Source organism: Mirounga leonina, unplaced genomic scaffold, assembly GCF_011800145.1.
Source record: "Mirounga leonina isolate KUSES-001 unplaced genomic scaffold, KU_Mleo_1.0 Mir_366, whole genome shotgun sequence".
Classification (NCBI taxonomy): Eukaryota; Metazoa; Chordata; class Mammalia; order Carnivora; family Phocidae; genus Mirounga; species Mirounga leonina.
Window position 1 is genome coordinate 2,585,086 of NW_023270709.1, and position 17,207 is coordinate 2,602,292.

At 35.5% G+C, this 17,207-nt stretch overlaps 1 protein-coding gene across 6 annotated transcripts in view; it reads right to left on the reverse strand.

The window, feature by feature from the left end:
- EXOC2 (exocyst complex component 2) overlaps nucleotides 1-17,207 on the reverse strand; it is a 276,304-nt gene that overhangs the window by 171,228 nt on the left and 87,869 nt on the right. For all 6 annotated transcript variants that reach the window (XM_035030711.1, XM_035030712.1, XM_035030715.1 and 3 more), the window contains one exon: nucleotides 2,151-2,231. In XM_035030711.1, the coding sequence (XP_034886602.1) occupies nucleotides 2,151-2,231 (81 nt within the window). The remainder of the gene's footprint in view (nucleotides 1-2,150; nucleotides 2,232-17,207) is intronic.

Consider the following 17,207-nt stretch of genomic DNA (forward strand, 5'->3'; position numbering starts at 1 on the left):
GCATGTGCATGAGCTGGAGGGGGAGGGGCAGAAGGAGAAGAAGAGAGAGAATCTTAAGCAGGCTCCATGCTCAGCACAGAGCTTGACGTGGGGCTCAATCTCAAGATCCTGAGATCATGACCTGAGCTGAAACCAAGAGTCTGACACTTAACCAACTGAGCCACCAGGTGCCCCTCTATAATTTTTTTTTTTTTTTCTGATTCTCCAGCTTCCAAACTATGATAGACCCACTGGGACAAAGAACATGTGTACAGGGCAGGGGCCATATGTCTTCCATCTTTGTATCTCACACTGAACCAAACATGGTACTTTTACACAACCAGTCTTAAATATTAATGTTTGTCATGTTGACCTGAATTAGCAAAACCTTATCCTAAGATAGCAAACATCAACATCAAGTTCATTAAAAATGTTTCCAGAAAAAAGAAAGTGTTATAAAAAGGAATATATTTTAAGAAAAATTTTTACACCAGAAAGCCCTGAAGGAGAGTCTCATAAAGAAATGACTAGTTAAGCCCAACTTTATCGAAGAAGAGTAAACTTCAATGAAGTTAATATGACACATTTCTAGATAAAGTTTGTGGTTATAAAGGAATAGAAGTAAAATAATTTCCCTTACAAATTTTATATCACAAGTCCCAAAGGAGGATTTCCTAAACTACTACTTAAAAGAAAAAAATTATGTTAACACACTGTGCTAAACCTACCACATGAAACAGATCTTAATTTTTTCCAAACCTAATAAGTATCTATTTTCTTTCATGGATACAACAATATAATTACAATATCAGCTTGTCCTTATAAATCACTTTTTTAAAGTTACCGAAATAATATCATTTTTTTTTACAGATATCATGGTTTGATGACAAGTTCTCCAGTGAAAATAGCATCCCTGAGTAGAAATACCTTTCTAAGACCTTAAAATGTCTGACTATATTAATACAGTAATAGCTTTTGTAAATGTTTGAGTTGAATTCAGAATATATTAATTTCAACTAAGCAGGTGACTTGGTTCTCAGACAAAAACAAGGCAAAATCTCAAGGCAAAATAACAACAACCACCCACCACCACAACCACCAGAGGGAAATATTTAAAGTGCTGCTAAACTCATAAATTTAGGATGCAATCAAAGTACTCAAATTCTACCAAGGAAAGCCTACAGCAAATTAAAGCTTCTTTCCAGAAAATATTTTATCAGGGATCCCAGGGGTTTAAAAACAGACATTTATCAAAAAAATGTTCAGAAAGTTATCACAGGAATAAATTAAGCTAAAAGTCCAAAACTAACTCACTATCACAATCCTGCATTCACGGAATCACTAAAGATCTGATGTAAGGGTTCTTAAATGTTTTAGCTATTCTTAACCCTATTTCATGGGGAAATCATTTGCTATACTTATATTTAAAAAACAAAGGAGATTCCCCTGGGCACTATTGCTCCCTCAAATGTTTACTATATGAGTGAAAGAGGATAATGTACTTTTAAGCTGCTAATATTATAATAGGAATTGATTCATCTGATGAGTTTCTTCCAGATCATTAGGATCAGTAGCTGGGGACTAGAATGTCAGGGGGGGAAGAAAAGATATAAGGCAAGTGGTTGGGACCCAAAACTTTGTATATATATCAGGTTATTTTGGCATACAACTTTTACAAAATGTCTCAGAGTTAGAAACACTCTTAAATATGAAGCTGCCTTAAATTCACTTTGGAAAAAGTGATGGTATAGATAAATCAATGACATGTAAGTGTTTGTCATTCTAGGAGCTGATATTATTTGCTGTAGCACTGTTAGATATATGAAGATGTGTTTCAGGGTTCTGGTCAATGGCAATCCTGGCTATTGTTACAGCACTTATCTCTCTTTGATAATGTTATTTATATACTGGTCTCTTTTATGGTAGCAAGTTTCACTTCTTGGAAGCATACTGGTTTATTTTCAAATTATGATTTCTTATAAATAAAATGCAAACAAAACAGAACGTTCATTTTCCATGTTTTTATTCCTTTATATTTATTAAATCATTACTATTCAGAAATAAATATTAAAATGCAACTCACCGCCTGTTCTGTGAAGCCAGGTCCAAGAACTATATTAAAGCTTGTTATAAAGTCCATAAATAGTTTTGGGTAGTAGGACAAAACTTACTGTTCAGAACATTCTCCAGTTTTTGCGTCATGGATCCTTCTACTTTTTCCGTTCCATCCGCTTCTAGTTTTTGATGGATAGCTAGAAAAAACATCTAGTTAAAGTGTGGGCTATTTCAGGGGGTGGGAAGACATTACATCAAAATGACATTTTTAAACAACTTTAAAAAATGGTCATATTATTTTCACTGCTGGAAAGAAGCACAAACATGCAAAAACTCTGCAAAGTAACCAGCAGACACCAGTCTACGTTACTCATAGTTTAATACTATTAAAATAGTACAGTAATATATATACTCAATTATCTGATCATCAAGGTTGAGTGATAAAAACAGTTAAATTAAAAAAGAAAAGTGAGACTTAAGTAACTAATATATAGGAAAGTCATTTTTATTTCTGTTTCACCATCTGCAAAATAGAAATACTAGTATTTGAAGTATACCAACCTCAAAGTATTTCATTTCAGCCTTAGATATAACGTGGCAAAATACATATTATTCATGTTTTCTTCATTTCTATTATTATTTCCCTGGAATTTCTCAAGAACTATCTGGTAACATCTACCAATATATCAATTTGTGAATATACAAATTATATAGGAGTATTTTTGCTATTATTGGTATGTCTGCATGGTTCTGATAAACATTATTAAAAAATCACTTAAAAATTTACATTTAAAAATTGTTCTACCTACTGTAGGGTAGGTTTTAAATGGAGCAAATCAGGCTTACCTAGGTGAAGCACTAAGAAAATTTTCAAAATGAAATGACCGAATATAATTTCAAATTCAAAATTCTGACATAAATAATAAAACTAGCAAAACAAACATTAATTGAGCCATGATCATAAATTAATCACAATGGGGATAAATTTCTAATGCATATTGCTCATCTGGAAAGAAGTCAATGATGTATGTTCTAATATTATTTCTATTTCACAGAGGAGAAATCCATTGCTCAGGGAAATTAAATACGTTGATCAATGTCACAAAGCCAAACCCCAAATTTGAACTCATGCTGTCTAATCCCAGAACAAAAAACTTCACCCCATATTGCCTGTATTGCATAGGCAAGCAACTTAACCTCACATCTATAGAATGAAAATAATAGACTTATTATGTTAGTTGGGAACTGCATTCAGTTGCAAATAAATGAGACCTCTCTCCAAAATAATAACTGTTAAATACCCAGGATTTTATTCTTCTACATAACTTCCTTCAGCAAAATTTCAAATATAAGATATGTAACTCCATGGGCTTCACAGCCTGTACAATGAAATTAACATCACTCTGATAGTAGCTATTCTCCAACATTCAAAGAGAATGTCAAACTCTTCTTAAAAGGATTTTACAGGTTCTGCATCAACCCATCAGTCATGAGTGGTAGATTTATTCCGGGGGGGGGGCAGGGGGGTACAGAGGGGGATGTGGTCTGCTTAGGCAAGAAAAAAAGAAATGTTTTGCTTTAATCAATCACAGTTTTGTTTCCTTTGACTCACTGATTAGAAAATTCTGGGTAAAATTCAGTGCTCAAATGCACTATAAAAATATTCTCAATGCATAATAACATCTACTTTTCTGCTTCTTTTAATTACTTTCTAATTTTGGTCCTGCCCTTTTTTAATACCTTTTTTTAGAGTAATTTCAAATTTTGTTTGAAATTTATAAACAGACTGCTTCTCTATCAGAGAAACACATTCAAAGAAAGAAAAAGAAATCCATTTGGGGAAAAAAAATCAGCCAGTATATTCTCGTCTTGGTTGATTCACGAGTGAAAAGAAAATTCTTTATTTAATGTTTCAAATTTGGATTATGTGGTGATAGTGACATAAAATCAAAACCTAAACTTAACCTGAACTTAAGTTAAATGGAAAATAACTTCCCTATCTTTAAAGATATGAGATAAAAATTCCCAAATAGAAAAAAGCTAAACTGAAAACACTGCTCACACTATTCATTTAAATGCTGGTGTAATTTTCTGACAATCTTGTTGCAAAAGAACATGTGGCACACATTCTATTTTATTAAGGGGGCATTGCATAAGGTTCTTCCATGGCAATATGACATTGCATCTTATAGTAGCCCTGCTTCAAATGTTGCTTTCTAAGTCAAAACCATTAAAGGATATCATGCAGTCACATTTCTGTTGCTGACAAAACCCATCACTGATCAGCAGGTCAAAACGAGGTAAGCCTGGCTCCCCTCAGCTCAGTTTACAGCCCTTTTTTGCTGACAAAGCAGCTTCCTGCCGCCCATCTCCACCACAGCAGAGCCACTGTCAAGCTGTCAGCCAAGCATGAGGACCAAGAGGCACTGGGATCTGATAAAGGCAATCCTATTTTCCAGAAAATTAAACCAAATAACCCAATGTCTGGTTCCCTTGACCTTTTATTTTCTCTAAAAACATTTTTAAATAGTATAACTCAATAAGCAACTTGGTACGTTATCACAGGTTTGTTATTGTTTCTAATCTATTAAAACTTAAATATGTGAAGCAGTTGAACACCATAAAACTGTATTTGGGAAACAAAAAAGTATGTATATAAAAGTTCTATTCAAAGAAAAATCAGAGTTATAGAAAGACAGCCTATTGATTCACTGAAATTGTTTTAACTCTAATTAAATGTGGACATCAAATTTGCAGATTTCAATTAAAAAATTCTAAGTATTTGTCTACGCATTTATACAATGCCATTATTAAATGAGGCACTAAGAAATGACATGTGTGTATAGGCAGTGTCTATAAAGATTTATGTCAGGTACACTGTGATCCACATACTCTAACCACTATATATTACTACTGGCCTATGAGACAGGACTATTCAAACTAGGTCAGAGACTAGCAAACTGTTTCTAAAAAGAACCACATAGTAAATATTTTAGGCTTTGTGGGCCACATAGGGCCTCTATCACATATTCTACTTCCTTTTTTTTTTCCAAAGAAACCTTGAAAAATACAGCCATCATTAGCTCCTGGCCTGTACAAAGAGGGGCCATACCTAATTTGGCCCACATGCCAACCTCTGAGGATAATACTTACTAAAACAGAAGACTAAGATGAGTTAGAATGAAGTGTCTTAAAAATTTAAATTTGTAGAGAGCTTTTCAAACATTTAGCTCCTACTTCTTACTCTACCAAATTTTTATGAAAGTGACAAAATTTTATAAATTACATTTAAATAGGTTAGGTAATCTATGAATCCTTTCCTCAGTTATACTGGAAAAAAATAATAAAATAATTACAACTATTACACAGACGGCTAAAAGGTATAAAGGATTCTCACTTAGAGAATTGGATCGTTGATAACCATTACTGCCTATAACCTTCATATAACAATAGACACAACAGAATGTGCCAAAAAATCGGTTATGGCTTATGCTGCCTCAAGTAGCAACAATAAAAGTAACATGAGAGGAAAGGTCAATTGTGTAACCTGTGTTATTTACTCTGCTTTGGCCTCTTTGCTCAGCTATTCTTAAATATAACATAAATAAAAGTAATTCATACAGTTTTGGTCCATAATTGTTCTTAAAAGAAGCAAGTGATAATGCTGGACTTGCCAGTAAAAAACCAAGAGATTAGACAGGTGACAAGCTCAAGGAGCATTCAGGGAAATGGTCACCAAAACAAAGGTGATGATCAGAAGGCACTGAGGAACTGAAGAAGGCCTTTAATGATATGAAAAGCTCCACAAACATCACCATGGCCTGAGAGAACTCATGTGAAAAGAGTTGGTAAGAAACTATGGCTCAAGACTTCAAGGAATGAAGAGAATGGCAGCGTGACTGCCATGGAAAAGTAACACAAGTTGCTGGGAATATTTTTGCAGGATATAGTAAAGTAAAAACTACAATAAACACACTGAGATTAACACTGGCAGATAAGTTATACCAGACATACCTGTCAAGTTCTAATTAAAATATTTATGGATATACACAGGGAAAAAGCAAACTGACAACAGCATAAAAATTTAAAGATACATAAAAGCCATACTGTCTACCTGCCCGGGAGGGATGGAAAAACACCCTTGGATGCATATGAAACCGTCCACTCAATCAAAGAGAACACAAATGATATCAAAGAGCAGAGAAAGGTGTTTATTTATACTCTGTCATCTCTATTGAGCCTAGTTCTGACAAGAAACATCTAATTGTTTCATAACTATCTTCAGGACTCTAACTCTGTGCTCCCCCATTTTTCTTACCTCTAACAACTCCTTTCCCTTTATCACCATTTAGAGACCACATTTCCCAACACCCAGAATAGCAGGAAAGAGAAGGAAACTAGTTGAGGCATATGACTACTGGGCAACTTAGCAGTGTACTGAAAAACAGAAAAAGTGCTGGGTACCATACAGGAGAGCAGAAATAAAGGAATAATATTTTTATACAAGGTTATTCAGAAACAAACCATAAATGATATCTGTCATAACAAAGGAAGTGTTAAAAACTGAAGATATGAGTCTACAGATTCTAAAAGCTTATCAAGCATTGGGAAAAATGAATAAAGATAAGACCTACATTCTAATATATCCTGAAAAGGTGTGTTTTTTTGTTTTTTTTGGTTTTTTAATTCAAGTCAAAACAAATGTATCTTTTAAGCATTTAGGGAGAGAGAAAAACAATCAATTCCTTTATGAGTCATAAAGAATTACATTGGCTCAGGATTTCTCTCTAACACTAAAAGACACTGGGATCAATTCAGAAAACAATTCTCTTATAGCCAAGAGGTTGTTCATGTATGAAAGCAAGAGACATTTCCAGACATGCAAGAATTAAAAAGCTCTAGCATAAAACAAAAAATTCAAATATAGAAGAGATGAAATACAAAATGACTTGCAATAAAAATGAAAGCCAATTAAATTTATATGAATATATGGTAAATTTTAATTAACTATGGTAAAAATGCTATAAAGTTAAATGCAAAAGACAAAAATAAATCTAAAAACATAATAATAAAATGAAAAAGAAAAGGTAAAATAAAAAGGTAGTTAACTTCAGGTTAAATTGAAATCAGGGTAAAGGAAAGAGCATAAGAAATAAAGATGTCCTAAACGGCTGTCATACACAACAGGAGTCAAAAGACAACCTATGATAGAATTTAAAAACGTTTCTTCCAAATCTGGAATATTTGCAACCTATATGGCACAAAGGGAAAAATGAAAACCAAAAAATACGATACAATAAAACAAAAGGAAAAAAATGTCAGTTATGATAAATGTACATAACTTAAATTTTTCTACTAAAAGGCAAAGACTCTCAAAATGGCATAAACATATAAAACTCCTACCACACGCTGCTTACAAGAGATGCCAAAATCAAATTTCGAAAGGTTAAAAAGAATATGATGTATAATATATTAGGTAAATGCATACAAAAGGAAGGGTATGAAATATTAATGTTATTGTGTAGTAAAGAATTTAATCTTGCCCCCAAAGAGGTCTGCCCTTTGACCTCAGCTCCTGAGAGGTTACCTCTAAGCTCTCTGAATTCTTACCTGATAAAAGTATCTTTGTTTACTTAGGGGCCTTGGGCCACATCAGATAATCTAACAATGTGATTTATAGTGAGGACTCTGGGTCACTCAGCATCAGCTCGACCTTTCCAGAGGGATTAGAAATGGAGGTCAGCCACTGGAAGAGCCAATTATTTCTATGTGACAGAGCTCCAGTAAAAACTATGGACACCAAGGCTTAGATGAGATTCCCTGGAGGGTAATACTCCACGTACACTATCTCACATCATACCAGGAAAATCAATGCCATCCATGACTCAACAATGAGAGGGCAACTTTCACTCCATGCACAGAACTTTCCTGGACTGTGCCCTAGGCATCTTTTCCCTTGGCTGATTCTAATCTATATCTTTTCACTATAGTAAACCATCACTGTGAGAAAAACAGCCTTCGCTGAGTTCTGTGAGTCCTTCTAGCAAATTATCAAACTTGTAGGTGGTCTCTGGAATTGCCCCTAATTTCACAGCTATCATTATTATGTTGTAATACCATAATAATATCAAGAGAATCCAAGCCACCAAAAGTTACAAAGGAAACATGTTTCACATACAAATAAAAACTGGTAGAATCAAAATTAAAGTGGGAGATTTCTGACATGTTTATTATAAATACCCTAGATTTAAATAATGTAAACAGGCATTGAAATATATCAAACAGTGTGCCATGATGAGAACACACCCTCCATTCCCATTTTTATCTTGGCACAGTTACAGAAGATTGATATATTAAGAAACACATTTTCTTTTCATAATGTTACACTAGACACTAACTTTAAAAAACAAATCCACTACAAACTACTAGATCTAAGAGGAAAATTAAATTTTCAAATGTTAAAAATACGAGAAAGAGCATCACTAAAGAATCAATGTAAATAAAGGAAGTAGAACACAAATTGAATTGATAATGAGCAGGGAATATAACATGGATTTTTTTTGTTTTAAGATTTTATTTATTTGATAGAGAGAGAACACAAGCAGGGGTAGTGGGAGAGGGAGAAGCAGGCTTCCTGCAGAGCAGGGAGCCCGACAGGGGGCTCGATCCCAGGACCCTCGGATCATGACCTGAGCCGAAGGCAGACACCTAACAGACTGATGCCCAGGTGCCCCATAACATGGATTTTAAATGATTTAAAAATTATAACGCAATGCTAAAAACGGAAATCTTGATGAAATAGAGAATTTCAGGGGAAGAACACAGAGAGTAGAAATTTCAGAAGTTTAGAAAGTGTACTTTCAAAAAATATATACACACATACACATGCAACTACCAGTACCCATCCCACTGGAACCCACTTGATCCATCATAGTGTCTCTAAAGGAGGAACACACAGACACTAAAGGCCTCCTGATATAATAAAACAGAAAGTACACAGTACCAGGTATGATCAAAAATGTTGAGAACCAAATCTAATGTCCAAATAGTTAAGTCCAAGTAATACAATGGGGAGTAAAATAAATTATACTTTTTAAAAAAATTTTTATTTATTCATTTGAGAGAGAGAATGAGATAGAGAGGGCATGAGAGGGGGGAGGGTCAGAGGGAGAAGCAGACTCCCTGCTGAGCAGGGAGCCCGATGCGGGACTCAATCCTGGGACTCCAGGATCATGACCTGAGCCGAAGGCAGTCGCTTAACTAACTGAGCCAACCAGGCGCCCAAGGGAGTAAAATAAATTAAATGACACCATGAGGAAGTAATCAGTCAAATCCAGAGTATGGGATATCCTATAGGACAAAAGAGCTTCATTTCTTCAACAAATCAATTGCATGGGGTGAAAAAAAAAAGCCAAGGCAGCAAAGGTAAGGGGACTGTTCTAGGTAAAAGAGGCTAAGAGACTTAAAAAAAAAAAAAAAAATGAAATGCCTGGACCTTATCTGAATCTTGATTTGGAAAACCAACAATTAAGAAAGTTGGAGGGTAACTGGGGGAAATTTGACTATGAAATGGGAATTAGATGATATTGAAGAATTACTGAAACATTTTTGGTTGTGATAATGGCATTGTGGCTATACAGATAAACGTCCTTGTTTAGGAGGAATCATACTTTAGTACGTAGGAGGGAAATGTCATGCTGCTTTAGACTCACTGCTTGAGATCAGTAAAACACAAACCAACCAATCTCAAAAAGTATCAATGAAGCAAGTATGAAAAGATATTAATAACTTAATTCTAGCTGACAGTTATATAGACATGACTATACTATTCTGCTTTTAACATATTTGAAATTTTTCATAACAGAAAATTAAAACAAATTACCTGAGCAAATAATTTATTAGTTCTTTCAACATATTAGCTTTTTCAGATTTCCAAACTGCAATTCCTAATCTACAAAACCCATCACACGGTACCTACATATATACACATACAGATCCATGTGCTTCTGTGGAACATTAACACCAAAACCTGACCAAAAAAGCATTTTAAAAAATTATAGATGAATTTCGCTTAAGAAAATAGGCAGAAAAATTTCTGAAGAACTACTAATAAATCAAAAGCTATAGTATATTAAAATAATCACCCAGAGGAGCACTCTAAAGAATAAAGAAGGTTTCTAGCATACACAACTGTATATACACTATAACTACAATTTTGTAATATGTACTCATATAAGCTAACAACAAAAGGACCAAAAGGAAATACATCAAAATGTTAATGTCATTATCTCTACAATGGGATTACAAGTAGTCTTTGCTTATTGTTTATCTATTTACTGTTTTTTGTAATATACATTTCATTTACATCAAAACAGAAAAATGAGTATGTGTCTAAACTTTTTGAACTTATTATTAAAATCACTTTCTATATGCCACAGAGCCACGTGCTCATGTGATTAAGCGGCTGGTCAGAATGATCTTTGTTAAACATTAAGTTACCAATATACTTTTAAGGCAAATGTGATAGATAAATGAGACCATATAAGTTTAATGCACCAAAAAAAACTTCTTAAAATCTGCCAAGATTGAAGCCATTTATAAAACTAAAACCATAAATAAATATACATGTGTATACAAATACATATATTAAAAAAAAGAATGGAGAAAAAAGTCAAACATACATTTCTGTTAAGTGAAATAATTTTAATTACAATAATTTCTGAGAAATGCTAATCACATATGGCCAATTATCATTTGCATAGCTACTAGGATATTAATAACTTAATTCTATTTGATAACGCTAAACTCTGTTCATATATGCTCAGGTTTCTATTTTTAACATAGTAACACTGATAACTTAGAACATCAATAAGCACAAAGAAAGAAAGAAAAGTATCCCTTCAAAAAATACAGAGCACATATATTTTTTTTTATTCTTATGTTAATCCCCATACATTGCATCATTAGTTCTAGATGAAGTGTTCCATGATTCATTGTTTGTGCATAACACCCAGTGCTGCATGCAGAATGTGCCCTCCTCAATACCCACCACCAGGCTAACCCATCCTCCCACCCCCCTCCCCTCTAGAACCCTCAGTTTGTTTTTCAGAGTCCATCGTCTCTCATGGTTCGTCCACCCCTCCGATTTCCCCCGCTTCATTCTTCCCCTCCCGCTACCTTCTTCTTCTTCTTTTCTTTTTTTTAACATATATTGCATTATTTGTTTCAGAGGTACAGATCTGAGATTCAACAGTCTTGCACAATTCACAGCGCTTACCAGAGCACATACCCTCCCCAGTGTCTATCACCCAGTCACCCCATCCCTCCCACCCCACCCCCCACTCCAGCAACCCTGTTTATTTCCTGCGATTAAGAATTCCTCATATCAGTGAGATCATATGATACATGTCTTTCTGTTTGACTTATTTCACTCAACATAATATCCTCCAGTTCCATCCACGTCGTTGCAAATGGTAAGATCTCATTCCTTTTGATGGCTGCATAATATTCCATTGTATATATATACACCACCTCTTCTTTATCCAGTCATCTGTCGATGGACATCTTGGCTCTTTCCACAGTTTGGCTATTGTGGACATTGCTGCTATAAACATCAGGGTGCACGTACCCCTTCGGATCCCTACTTCTGTATCTTTGGGGTAAATACCCAGTAGTGCAATTGCTGGATCATATGGTAGCTCTATTTTCAACTTTTTGAGGAACCTCCATACAGTTTTCCAGAGTGGCTGCACCAGCTTGCATTCCCACCAACAGTGCAGGAGGGTTCCCCTTTCTCCGCATCCTCGCCAACATCTGTCGTTTCCTGACTTGTTAATTTTAGCCATTCTGACTGGTGGGAGGTGGTATCTCATTGAGGTTTTGATTTGGATTTCCCTGATGCTGAGCGATATTGAGCACTTTTTCATGTGTCTGTTGGCCATTTGGAAGTCTTCTTTGGAAAAATGTCTGTTCATGTCTTCTGCCCATTTCTTGATTGGATTCTTTGTTCTTTGGGTGTTGAGTTTGATGAGTTCTTTATAGATTTTGGATACTAGCCCTTTATCTGATATGTCATTTGCAAATATCTTCTCCCATTCTGTCGGTTGTCTTTTGGTTTTGTTGACTGTTTCCTTTGCTTTGCAAAAGCTTTTTATCTTGATGAAGTCCCAATAGTTCATTTTTGCCCTTGCTTCCCTTGCCTTTGGCGATGTTTCTAGGAAGAAGTTGCTTCGGCTGAGGTCAAAGAGGTTGCTGCCTGTGCTCTCCTTTAGGATTTTGATGGACTCCTGTCTCACATTGAGGTCTTTGAACCATTTGGAGTCTATTTTTGTGTGTGGTGTAAGGAAATGGTCCAGTTTCATTCTTCTGCAGGTGGCTATCCAATTTTCCCAACACCATTTGTTAAAGAGACTGTCTTTTTTCCATTGGACATTCTTTCTTGCTTGGTCGAAGATTTGTTGACCATAGAGTTGAGGGTCCATTTCTGGGCTCTCTATTCTGTTCCATTAATCTATGTGTCTGTTTTTGTGCCAGTACCATGCTGTCTTGATGATGACAGCTTTGTAATAGAGCTTGAAGTCCGGAATTGTAATGCTGCTGGCTTTGCTTTTCTTTTTCAACATTCCTCTGGCTATTTGGGGTCTTTTCTGGTTCCATACAAATTTTAGGATTATTTGTTCCATTTCTTTGAAAAAAGTGGATGGTATTTTGATGGGGATTGCATTGAATGTGTAGATTGCTCTAGGGAGCATTAACATCTTCACAATATTTGTTCTTCCAATCCATGAGCATGGAACATTTTTCCATTTCTTTGTGTCTTCCTCAATTTCTTTCATGAGTATTTTATAGTTTTCTGAGTACAGATCCTTTGTCTCTTTGGTTAGATTTATTCCTAGGTATCTTATGGTTTTGGGTGCAATTGTAAATGGGATCGACTCCTTAATTTCTCTTTCTTCTGTCTTGTTGTTGGTGTATAGGAATGCCACTGACTTCTGTGCATTGATTTTATATCCTGCCACTTTACTGAATTCCTGTATGAGTTCTAGCAGTTTTGGGGTGGAGTCTTTGGGGTTTTCCACATAAAGTATCATATCATCTGCCAAGAGTGAGAGTTTGACTTCTTCTTTGCCAATTTGGATGCCTTTCATTTCTTTTTGTTGTCTGACTGCTGTGGCTAGGACTTCCAATACTATGTTGAATAGCAGTGGTGATAGTGGACATCTCTGCCGTGTTCCTGACCTTAGGGGGAAAGCTCTCAGTTTTTCCCCATTGAGAATAATATTCGCTGTAGGTTTTTCATAGATGGCTTTTATGATATTGAGGTATGTACCCTCTATGCCTATACTCTGAAGAGTTTTGATCAAGAAAGGATGCTGTACTTTGTCAAAAGCTTTTTCTGCATCTATTGAGAGGATCATATGATTCTTGTTCTTTCTTTTGTTAATGTATTGTATTACATTGATTGATTTGCGGATGTTGAACCAACCTTGCAGCCCAGGGATAAATCCCACTTGGTCATGGTGAATAATCCTTTTAATGTACTGTTGGATCCTATTGGCTAGTATTTTGGTGAGAATTGTTGCATCCATGTTCATCAGGGATATTGGTCTGTAATTCTCCTTTTTGATGGGGTCTTTCTCTGGTTTTGGGATCAAGGTAATGCTGGCCTCATAAAATGAGTTTGGAAGTTTTCCTTCCGTTTCTATTTTTTGGAACAGTTTCAGAAGGGTAGGTATTAATTCTTCTTGAAATGTTTGGTAGAATTCCCCTGGGAAGCCATCTGGCCCTGGGCTTCTGTTTTTTGGGAGATTTTTGATGACTGCTTCAATTTCCTTAGTGGTTATAGGTCTGTTCACGTTTTCTATTTCATCCTGGTTCAGTTTTGGTAGTTGATACATCTCTAGGAATGCATCCATCTCTTCCAGGTTATCTAATTTGCTGGCATAGAGTTGCTCATAATATGTTGTTATAATTGTTTGTATTTCTTTGGTGTTGGTTGTGATCTCTCCTCTTTCATTCATGATTTTGTTGATTTGGGTCATTTCTCTTCTCTTTTTGATAAGTCTGGCCAGGGGTTTATCAATCTTGTTAATTCTTTCAAAGGACCAGCTCCTAGTTTCGTTGATCTGTTCTACTGTTCTTTTAGTTTCTATTTCATTGATTTCTGCTCTGATCTTTATTATTTCTCTTCTCCTGCTGGGTTTAGGCTTTATTTGCTGTTCTTTCTCCAGCTCCTTTAGGTGTAGGGTTAGGTTGTGTACTTGAGACCTTTCTTGTTTCTTGAGAAAGGCTTGTATTGCTATGTACTTTCCTCTTAGGACTGCCTTTGCTGCATCCCAAAGATTTTGAACAGTTGTGTTTTCATTTTCATTGGTTTCCATGAATTTTTAAAATTCTTCTTTAATTTCCTGGTTGACCCATTCATTCATCAGTAGGATGCTCTTTAGCCTCCATGTATTTGAGTTCTTTCCGACTTTCCTCTTGTGATGGTCTAGTTTCAAAGCATTGTGGTCTGAAAATAGGCAGGGAATGATCCCAATCTTTTGGTACCGGTTGAGACCTGATTTATGATCTATTCTGGAGAATGTTCCATGGGCACTAGAGAAGAATGTGTATTCCATTGCTTTGGGGTGGAATGTTCCGAATATGTCTGTGAAGTCCATTTGGTCCAGTGTGTCATTTAAAGTCTTTATTTCCTTGTTGATCTTTTGCTTAGATGATCTGTCCATTTCAGTGAGGGGGATGTTAAAGTCCCCCACTATTATTGTATTGTTGTCGATGTGTTTCATTGCTTTTGTTATTAATTGCCTTATATAATTGGCTGCTCCCATGTTAGGGGCATAGATATTTACAATTGTTAGATCTTCTTGTTGGATAGATCCTTTAAGTAGGATATAGTGTCGTTCCTCATCTCTTATTACAGTCTTTGGTTTAAAATCTAATTTTTCTGGGGGCGCCTGGGTGGCTCAGTCGTTAAGCGTCTGCCTTCAGCTCAGGTCGTGATCCCAGGGTTCTGGGATCGAGCCCCGCATCGGGATCCCTGCTCAGCGGGAAGCCTGCTTCTCCTCCCACTCCCCCTGCTTGTGTTCCCTCTCTCGCTGTGTCTCTCTCTTCAAATAAATAAATAAAATCAAAAAAAAAATCTAATTTGTCTGATATAGGGATTGCCACCCCAGCTTTCTTTTGGTGTCCATTAGCATGGTAAATGGTTTTCCACCCCCTCACTTTCAATCTGGGGGTGTCTTTGGTTCTAAAATGAGTCTCTTGCAGACAGCATATCGATGGGTCTTGTTTTTTAATCCAGTCTGTGAGCCTGTGTCTTTTGATTGGGGCATTGAGCCCATTTACATTCAGGGTAACTATTGAAAGATAGGAATTTAGTGCCATTGTATTGCCTGTAAGGTGACTGTTACCGTATATTGTCTGTGTTCCTTTCTGGTCTATGTTGCTTTTAGGGTCTCTCTTTGCTTAGAGGACCCCTTTCAAGATTTCCTGTAGGGCTGGTTTTGTGTTTGCAAATTCCTTTAGTTTTTGTTTGTCCTGGAAGCTTTTTATCTCTCCTTCAATTTTCAATGACAGCCTAGCTGGATAGAGTATTCTTGGCTGCATATTTTTCTCATTTAGTGCTCTGAATATATCCTGCCAGTCCTTTCTGGCCTGCCAGGTCTCTGTGGATAGGTCTGTTGCCAATCTAATGTTTCTACCCTTGTAGGTTACATATCTCTTCTCCCGAGCTGCTTTCAGGATTTTCTCTTTGTCTATGAGACTCGTAAGCTTTACTATTAGATGTCGGGATGTTGACCTATTTTTATTGATTTTGAGAGGGGTTCTCTGTGCTTCCTGGATTTTCATGCCTGTTCTCTTCCCCAAGGTTGGGAAGTTCTCTGCTATAATTTGCTCCATTATACCTTCTGGCCCTCTCTCTCTTTCTTCTTCTTCTGGGATCCCAATTATTCTAATGTTGTTTCGTCTTATGGTATCGCTTAGCTCTCGAATTCTGCCCTCGTGATCCAGTAGTTGTTTATCTCTCTTTTTCTCAGCTTCTTTATTTTCCATCATTTCATCTTCTATATTAATGATTCTCTCTTCTGCCTCATTTATTCTAGCACTTAGCGCCCCCATTTTTGATTGCACCTCATTAAGAGCCTTTTTGATTTCTACTTGGTTGGATTTTAGTTCTTTTACTTCTCCAGAAAGGGTTTCTCTAATAACTTCCATATTTTTTTCAAGCCCAGCTAGTATCTTTAAAGTGATGATTCTGAACTCTAGATCTGACATCATACTAATGTCCGTATTGAGTAGGTCTCTGGCAGTCGGTACTACCTCCTGTTCTTTTTGTTGAGGTGATTTTTTCCGTCTTGTCATTTTGTGCAGAGGAGAATAGATTACTGAGGGAACAAAATGCTATCAGAGTAACCACGTCCCCAGAAAATATACTCTAAACAAATCAGAAAAGACCTGAAGCAGTGGGATAAGAAAGGGAAAGAGAGAAAAAAGAAAAAGAAAAAAAAAGAAAAAGAAAAAGATAAAGATAAAAACAAAAACAAACAAAACAACAACAACAAAAAAACCAGAATGTGATCAAATATGATCTATATGGTATATAGATCAGTGCCACACACTAGATTTGGGGTGTATTTTGGTCTTTTAGAAGAAAGTGCCTCCCAAAATTTTAAAGAAAGAAAAACTTATATATGTACAAAAATAAGGGTTGATATGATGAAGGGATGGAATATGACTGTAAAGATGGAAATTATAAAAAATTTTATAAAAGGAATTGATAAGAAGTTGTTTGAAAAAAGAAAGAAGGGGATTTAAAAAAAGAAAAAAGAAAAAAAAAGGGGAGAGGATGTGATCAGGCAGGGGAATAGAAAACACCATATACTAGAGATTTAGGGTATATTTTAATCTGTTAGAAGAAACTATCTCAAAATTTTAAAGAGAGAACAACTTATATATATATATAAGCAAAAATATGGGTAACTACTATGAAGGGATAGAATATGGCTCTAAAAATGAAAAATAAAAAATTTTTTTTTAAAAAAAGGGATTGATAAGATGTTGGTTGAAAAAGGGAAAAAGAAAAATTCAAAAAAAAAAAAAAAGAAAAAAAGACAGTTAAAAAAAAATTAACTTTGAAAGACTAAAGAATCATGGTAAAAAAGCCATGAATT